This window comes from Belonocnema kinseyi, chromosome 5, assembly GCF_010883055.1.
Source record: "Belonocnema kinseyi isolate 2016_QV_RU_SX_M_011 chromosome 5, B_treatae_v1, whole genome shotgun sequence".
Taxonomy (NCBI): domain Eukaryota; kingdom Metazoa; phylum Arthropoda; class Insecta; order Hymenoptera; family Cynipidae; genus Belonocnema; species Belonocnema kinseyi.
In genome coordinates this window covers 5,210,010-5,218,914 of record NC_046661.1, presented here as the reverse complement: position 1 = coordinate 5,218,914, position 8,905 = coordinate 5,210,010, and the positions used below count along the sequence as shown (strand labels likewise).

The 8,905-nt window shown below is 36.9% G+C and overlaps 1 protein-coding gene across 1 annotated transcript in view; it reads right to left on the bottom strand.

Moving 5' to 3' along the window:
• LOC117172879 overlaps positions 1-1,310 on the bottom strand; it is a 1,514-nt gene extending 204 nt beyond the window's left edge. Inside the window, exons 1-2 of the mRNA XM_033361154.1 lie at positions 1,217-1,310; positions 18-850 (exon numbers count right to left, since the gene is read on the bottom strand). Coding sequence (XP_033217045.1) covers positions 18-850; positions 1,217-1,310 — 927 coding nt within the window. The remainder of the gene's footprint in view (positions 1-17; positions 851-1,216) is intronic.
• Positions 1,311-8,905: the final 7,595 nt, after the last annotated feature.

Here is an 8,905-nt window from a genome sequence, read left to right as displayed (position 1 = left end):
TCATCGCGAATTTTCACCATATGCTGTAGACTTTTGTACTCATTTAGGAAGGATGAGTATGCTTGATAAAAAATTTGATCGTTATCGAATTTCCGTTGAAGATATTTCAACATCTGTATTGCTACTGGTTTCGAATTTTCTAGCTGTTCTGTTGACGCGGAAAAAGGTAATCGAACAATGTATCGACCAGACTGTTCTCTACTGTGAGTGGATACACAATGATGTTCACACTGCTGATCGGCTGGAGTCAAAGATTTATTAGATTTTGTAGACATCTCTTCTTGTTGCCAGAATCGTTCCAAAGCTTTGTTTAAGTCGTGATCAATGACGCAGTGAAATGAGTGCGCTTGGTTTATGGTGTGTGAAGTGTCGCAGGGACCAGATAGAATCCAACCCAGTGTGGTAGATTGAGCAACTGGACTATTAGCTGGGCCTTTTTTGACGGGATCTTCAAGAAGCAGTTGTCCGCAAACATCTGCACCGAGGAGTATGTCGATTTGTCCTGGCTCATTGAAATGGGGGTCAGCCAGCAACAAGTTATTGAGGTGGGGCCATCCAGTACAAGGAGTGTTGGCAGCGGGAATCTTTGAAGTCACCTTTGGAAGAATGTAGGCGCTTATGTCTACCTGGATTTGTGAATCAAAATGTGGTCGAATATTCAAGTATGCGAGACCCCTGCTCTTGACGGGAGGCTGATCTCCGATTCCAAGCAGAGAGAGCCTTGTGTAACTTCTCGGAATACGAAGACATTGGACTAGTTTTTCCGAGACAAGAGATACTTCGGACCCCTGGTCTAACAGAGCTCTGACTTGGATAGTTTCATTCAGGCTGTTAACTACTTCAACTTGAGCTGTAGTCAAGAAAACCGCTGTGGATGCCTCCAATTTTTAATGAGCGTGATTGACATTCTTCAATTCAGTTTCTCTGAGAGATGAGGTTGCTTGTTGTTGAGATGGAAAATTGAAGTTCTTGCTCGAATCTCGCTCGGCTGGGTGAAGAAGAGTGTGATGACGTTTACCACAAATTTGACATCTTCTTGTAGATCTGCAGTGAGCGACTGCATGAAGCCCCAGACAATTAAAACAACGTCGATGTGACACAACAAAATCGTTCCGTTCTTTTGACGTTTTTTGTTTGAACTGGTTGCAATGATAGAGCAGATGTGGCTCAGAACATAGTTGACATTGGCTTTCAGAGGTCAGGTGAGCTGAATTACTTGAAAGAGAAAGATGCGATCTAGCTGACGACTTTGAGTTCATTGATGAATGAGTGGTCGTGGTAGAGTGTTCGAATGCTTGTAACGATAACATTCTTGTCATCAAGAATTATCGGAAGCATTTCCAAGACGAAGGTTCTTTGGAAGACCCTTGTCGTAGTTCCCATGCCTTAACAGATTGGGAATCGAGTTTCTGAACCGTCATGAATATAAGGAAGTCATCCCAGTGATGAACAGGTCGTTGCAATGTTTCCAAACTTTGAACCACTTGCATCGACAGCACATTCTCGAGACATTCGTTTGATTGAAAATAATGACTGGAGATCGGAGTTGATTATAAGGCGAGGGTTCTCATAAAAGGAAATTGCCGAATCCCAGGCCATCCGGAAATTCTCTGGAGTCAGGGCGATATTTTTTAGAAGGTGGCTCGCTGAACCGATGAGACTAGTTTTCAGGTATTGAAGTTTTTCCACTGAGGACAGACTTGGATTCGAAATGACGAGAGAGGTGAATAAACCCTTAAATTGGAGCCAGCCTGAGAGAGATCCATCAAACTTTGGCAAGTCGATTCGAGGGAGTCTGGTTGAATGATATATAGGCAGTGAAGATGGTTCTGGTTCAGAGAAGATCAGTGACGAAGGTTGATTTGTGTTGTCGATTAACGATTCCGCTAAAGTTGTCATCTTCTCCACTGTTTCAAGATAAGATTCATGGGTTGAAGAATAATAATCTTGCTCAAAGTAGGATCGCTGACGTACTCGCTTTCGTGCTTTGGAATCAACTTTGGATAATGCAAGATCAATTGCTTGATGGTTGTTGCGGAAATGAAGCCATTGTTCCTTAACTTCCTTGAGCCTAATATCGATCCTGTTTTTTTGTGACGTCATTATTTGGAATATTAGTTAGATTGAGATAGGCATTGGAAATGAAATCTTTGTACAATTGCTGTTGATCTATTCTAAACTGGATGTGCTCGACTCTCATCTTGGGCGATTTCCTAACAACTCGAAAACCTGACGAAGTGGGAATCTGTTACATTCTTATTGTCATCTCTAATGGAATTGCGTTCCCTCCCAGAAAAATCCGTGATCCACTCTATATCCGGCTCGAAGGACCAAAAAATGCTTAAAGAAGATAAGTAGCCAGCGAGATGGGAGCGGATCAGGTCATTAACTGAGAGAAAACGATTGTCCACTTTGTAATTATTTTTATTATTTTATGATACATAAGTCTGCTCCGTTTGAAAATGTGAGCGAGAAAGACATGTGTTCCAAGTGTTTAATCGTAGCTTCTTGTTATAGTATTTGATGGTCATAACATTAAAAATTAATTATAACTTTGTTGCCAGAAAAACATTGAGGTAAATTTTCTAGTGAACATCGAAGTAGAATTCACAGTAAACAATGCGGCCAACTTTGAGGGAATCCTTGCGGTGATCTTAGCGGTAATCTTTGCAGTAAACTTTGCGTTAAACTCTGCGGTAAACTTTGCGGTAAACTTTTGAGTGAACTTAGCGGTAAACCCTTGTGTAAAATTTGCAGTAAATTTTGAGATAATATTTAAGGTAAACTTTAATTCAAACTTTGATGTAAACTTTAATATAGTATTTAAGGTGAACTATGTTGTAAACTTTGATATAAACTTTGATGTAAAAGTTAATAAACCCTCGTTAATAGACATATCCCTAGGAAATGAACGTTTCGGTTAAAGCTTACCAACAGGAAAAAAAGTAAGTAATGGTATGACCTTGAACGAGCGTTTTGAGCTACGAGGAAGTGACGCAAATCAGAAAGCCGTCAAGAAAGCGCCTAGAAAATGTGTAATTATTCAAAAGGAGCAATTACCTGACGAAGTTTCGTCGGAAAACCTTTAGTTGATCAGGAGAGGAGGTCCTGGCACCGCACGTCAAAGACATCGATGAATGAATGCTTTCCAGCAACATCCTTAGTCGCCATTAGACATCACAAGCTGAATTAATCCAAAAGAAGCAGGAAGGAAATTGAGCCTTGTCATATGAAGGGACTAATACGAAGCACCGAAAGATCACACCGAACACTGTCTTTTATCAACGTAGGGAAGAACAAAAATAAAGGAGAACTCACGATCACACCGACCACTTTCAAGAAAACTGTCAAGAATCTGAGACACGGAGAGGACAGACTCATTCGAGATATTCAGAGCCACTGACTCGGTTGATAGGACAAAGCGGTTTTTGAATCGCCTGCTTTCTCCCCTCTTTCGGATTATCGGTCCCAAAGGGGGCGAGTGAGGGTCAAGATCTACATCTGTTTCGAAGTTGAGACGGCAGTATTTTCATGATCAGTCCAACCTATCCTAATGGATTTTTAATTTGATTGAAATTCTTAGAAATGTAATTAAACAGGGCAGTAGCAAACCCGAAAACAGAGAGCCTGGCAGCTGCAACTGCTAGCCGACAAACAATGGACAACTGCTCTTCAAACAATACCACTCTCACCTCAAAATCTCAACTTTAACCAGATTTTTTCGCCTTTCGCTGTATTAAATGCTGTTCAATATTTGTGTGAGGTGATTTTTAGCAATTGATACTTTTCTCACTCGCTATGCTAGTGCGGAAACCGTCTCATTCGCTAAATAATCACCTCTCACACACGTATCGAAAGGTACAAGCTGAATTAAAAGCTGAAATAGAAAAATGTGAAGTAAGGCTGGTGGGAATCGAACATTGGTCTCCAACGCGGCAGTACGGCGATATTCCATTCGGCTAAACTAGATAATGAGATCCAAAAATTTATCACTCATATGAAGCAAATTCTAGCGCTCAAATTGATTTCCATTAAATTATTCATTTATTGTTCACAGTGATGGTATTTTTCAAATTCTAAGCATCATATCTTAATGCAATCAAATATCCTAATATCGAGGTTTAGAAATAATTTTTTGCTCTTTGTGGAAATTTTGTTTTTCAATTGTAACATTTCGGAATTTCAGTAAAGCCTTGGTCGGCTGACATCGTTTACGCTCGTCTGCACTCGGTCCAACGCTAGGCTAGCTTACGAAGTCACTTACTAATATTCAAGAGCGATCTTCCGACTTTGTCTTACTCCATAATACAAAATATAGAAAGTGTCATCGTATAATTCATATTCCTACAGACAATAGCAATTCCTCTTACAAATTTAGTCTTTTATGTTATTTTAGGTATTTATTACTTCTACTCTTTTCATATAATTTAATTATGTCCCTGCTCATTTATCCTATCTACGATTTTACTATAAAAAATACTAAAACTTCGTATTATAAATAGGAAAATTTCATATAAAAATAGCATAGCTTACGATTATTGTATTAAAATATACGAATTATCGCCTTGGTCCCTCGATTGTAACCTGATTTAGTAATTTTCCCAGTGCAAAGTTTCTCAGTGTAGAGGTAATCCACGGTAATGCAATATAATCCGGAGTAATATACCTCCAATGGACCGAATTTTTAGAAGTGGTTTCCTCTTCGAGCCGCGGACTATCCTTTATATAAAATCTCTAAACGATATTGTCAATTTCGATTGTCACAATACTCGATTTCATTGCTATATGCGTGTGAAACGAGGCATCAGTAAATAGGTAGGGCGCGTTCTGGCGCACTTTTTCCCGTACGAATAGCAAACTTGTGGCTAGAGTGCAGAAGGCTGTAAGATTGGTTTCGCTCCTTGTGCTGACTAACGAATCACAGTTTTGAACGATCCACACTATCGATATTGGAAATCAATACTTAAAAACAATGGGAATGGATATTTTCAGCCCAAGAATATGGAATAGGTGATGATATGATATACGATTTAATACCTGTTATTCGCGGAATTGAAGTTTTTCACCCCAAAATAATATAATTTTTTTATGTATTGAATGTTTATCGCAATAATGCATTATTGAAAATTTCCAAGTTCTGCAACCACCCTCCTGCTATTATAACAATTCTCGGTAAACAAAATTCCATTCTCATTACGTCATCGTCGATTCCTGGAATACTCATCTATGCGAACTAAATTAATTAAACGTTCTCCTCTGATATTGGCCAACATGGGCGTCATATTTCATATAACGTTAAACAATTCTCGATAAACAAAATTCCATTCTGATGACGTCATCATGATTCCTGGAATTCTTATTGACAGTGTTGCCATATTTCACCAATTTTGGCACCATATAAGCGGTGCACTCTGTGTTTTTTATCATTGCACTGGTAAAAAACCACCGAGTAGGTTTGAAGTATAAAACGCTCTAAGATGTATATCAAAGCACAATTTTTGTCGGTGATTCCATCAGTTAATAACAAGACTCACAGAATCTCAAACAACTTTAAATCTGTGTAGTGTTTCTTTAAGTGTCATCAGTTGACAACAGGACTTACATAACCTCAAATAACTGGAAATCTACACAGTGGTTCTATAAGTGTTCTTTGATTCCATTTAAAAATACAAAATGGATTTCGAAAAATGTGAACAAGTTCTACAAATCATTAAGATGGGATAGCAACTTATACTCGAGAAGCCACCCCCAGCAGCTGATGAAATTTAATTGTGGACGAGGGCGGGAACTAAAAACACCAGGATATTAAACAAAATATTAAGGAAGAACATTCTGCTATCCGTGGGCCAAAAACATGCGATCATGACGCTATTTGGTGATCATAAGACTGCAAGCAGAAAATTCAAGAAGTTGCTCAAGACAGGAACTGGTATGGGTGAAGCTTCGAAGAAACTGAGTAAGAGGGTGATTTGGGATGATGTAGCAAGTGCGTTTCGAATACGAATTAGAAAGGGGCTTATAACGAATTTAATTCGTAAGATTTAAATTCATTTTTGGATGATTGTAACAGCATGTGTACTCCCCGAATTAAGAATGCAATTAATAGTATAGGTAATATCAAAGCTTGCGTTGAATTCACATGTATTTTCAAGGCATTAGTGGGAGGGGAGAAAAAAATCGATGCAAAACGTGTTTCCACTGAAAATAATCCTATTCTACCGTCTACGAATATTGGTGAATGGTTTGAGGATAAAATTCATCAACAAGTTGGAGTTAAAATTGAAGATTTAAAAACATCAGATTTAGGGTGGAGATTAATAGAAATTGTTAGTTTAACAGTTAAAATAAATAGATACGCCCCTTTTTAAGTTGGAGCTTCAACTTTCATTGAATTATCTGATTTTATACAGAGAAAAAATCTGTAATTAACATTAAAAATAAAGACTCGTATTGTTTTCTCTGGTCAGTAATGGCAGCTCTTCACCCAGTTCAAAAAGATGCAGGAAGAACCAGTTCTTATCCTAAGCTTGATGATTCAGAACTCAAATATAATGACATCAAGTTTCCAATTACTCTTGAGAATATTCCAAAATTTGAGAAAATGAACGGTTTAAGTATAAATGTATACGGATTAGAGTCTGCTAAATACAGTAAGAATGAGGAAATTGTTCCAGTTTTTTTAAGCCAGGGAAAATCTAAAAAACCTACTATTCACCTTCTTATGATTGAAAATACTAACTTTGATTCAGATGTAGAAGTTTATCATTTTACCTTAATAAAAAACTATCCAAACTAGTGAAATCACAAATAAAAAAAGATCATTGGTGTAATTATTTTTGTGACCGGTGCTTGTGTCACTTTAAATTTGAGAAATCTCTTGAAAAACATAGAATTGATTGTGATAATCTAAATAATAATTGCACACTAATACTCCCCACAGAAGAGGATAACATTTAGAAATGTAAAAATTATAAATACAAAGATAGGGTTCAATTTGCAGTATATGCTGACCTAGAGCGTTTGTTAGAGCCAGTCGTCAATATGCATGGAAATGCTTATCAGAAACATATACCTAAAAGTGTTTCTTATTACACAAAATGCAGTTTTCACGATCCACGATCTGAACCTCAAGTTTATCGTGGAAAGGACTGCATTACGTGGTTTGTCCTTGAGTTGAAAAAGGTAGCTGAGAAAGTAGATTCTTATTCTTAAAATCCAGTTCCAATGGAACTCTTAACATTAAAGCAAGAGTATGGTTTTCAAAACGCAAAAGTTTGACATATTTGCGAGCAAGATTTTAACCAAGATAATGTTAAACAGCGGGATCATAACCATTTTACAGGTAAATACCGTGGCCCTTCTCACGACAGGTGTAACGTAAATTACCAAGACTCACCTGTAATTCCCATAGTATTTCATAATTTGTCGGGCTACGGCTCTCACGTTTTCATCAAAAAATTGGCTACAAGCTTTGAGGGTGATATCTCATTATTCCCTATCAACAAGGAAAAATATTTATCCTTTACAAAAAGGGTGCAAAATACAAAAGTTAAACTCAGATTTATAGACTCTTTTCGATTTATGCCAAGCAGCCTTTCGAAATTAGCTTCAAATCTTAGCAATGATAAAAAATTGATTACAAGAAAATATTGAACAAATGATGATGAATTTGAATTATTAACAAGAAAAGGCGTATTTCCATACGATTATGTTGATAATTGGCAGAAATTCGATGAAGATTGTCTGCCAGCAAAAGAGGAATTTTATTCTAAATTAAATGATGAGGGAATTTGAGATGAAGATTATAATCATGCGTGCAAAGTGTGGGACAAATTTAACTTTAAAACGTTAGGTGGATATTCAGATTTATACTTGAAAGATGATGTTTCCCTCTTGGCGGACATTTGTGAAAGTTTTAGATGTCGCTGCATTGAAACTTATAATTTGGATCCATTACACTACTATACAGCACCAGAGCTTTCTTTCGATGCTATGTTAAAGTATACTAGAATTGAACTTGATCTATTAACAGATGTAGAAATGTTATTACTTGTTGAAGGAGCAATAAGAGGTGGTGTGTTTCAGTGCTCCAATACGTATGCGAAAGCAAATAATAGATTCATGGGGTCGAATTTTGATGAAAATATACCCGAGTCCTATATCACTTATTTCGATATAAACAATCAATACGGTAAAGCTATGAGCCAATTTTTACCATATAGCAATTTTAAATGGTTTACTGATTTTGAAAACGAACCAAATTTTTCCAACTTTCCCGATGATACAGAAATAGGTTATATTCCAGAAGTAGATTTGGAATATCCTGAAGAACTCCATGATTTGCATAAAGACCTAACATTATGTCCAGAACATTTTGTACCTCCTCTTTTAACATCTAAAATCCCGAAACTAATTACCAATTTGAAATAAAAGACGAATTACGTTCTCCATTCTCAAAACTTAAAACAGTATTTATAATTGGGAATGAAGCTTGTTAAAATTCATCAAGTTTTGGTATTAAAGCAAAAGCCATGGCTAAAAGCCTATATTGATTTGAATACTGATTTGCGAAAGAAGGCAAAAAATGAATTTGAAAACAATTTCTTCAAACTAATGAACAACTCTGTCTTCGGAAGGACCATGGAGAACGTAAGGAAGCACAAAGATGTTAGATTAGTGACAAAGTCGGAGTGAAGATGGGGAGCAAAAGCTCTGATTGCCAAACCAAACTTTCATAGCTGCACTATATTTGGTGAGGACATGCTGATCATTGAAATGAGTAAAACCAAAATTAAATCAAATAAGCCCATCTATATAGGCTTCACAGTACTAGACATATCAAAGATAATGATTCACGACTTTCATTATAATTACATGAAGTGCACATTTGGTGACAAGACAAAAT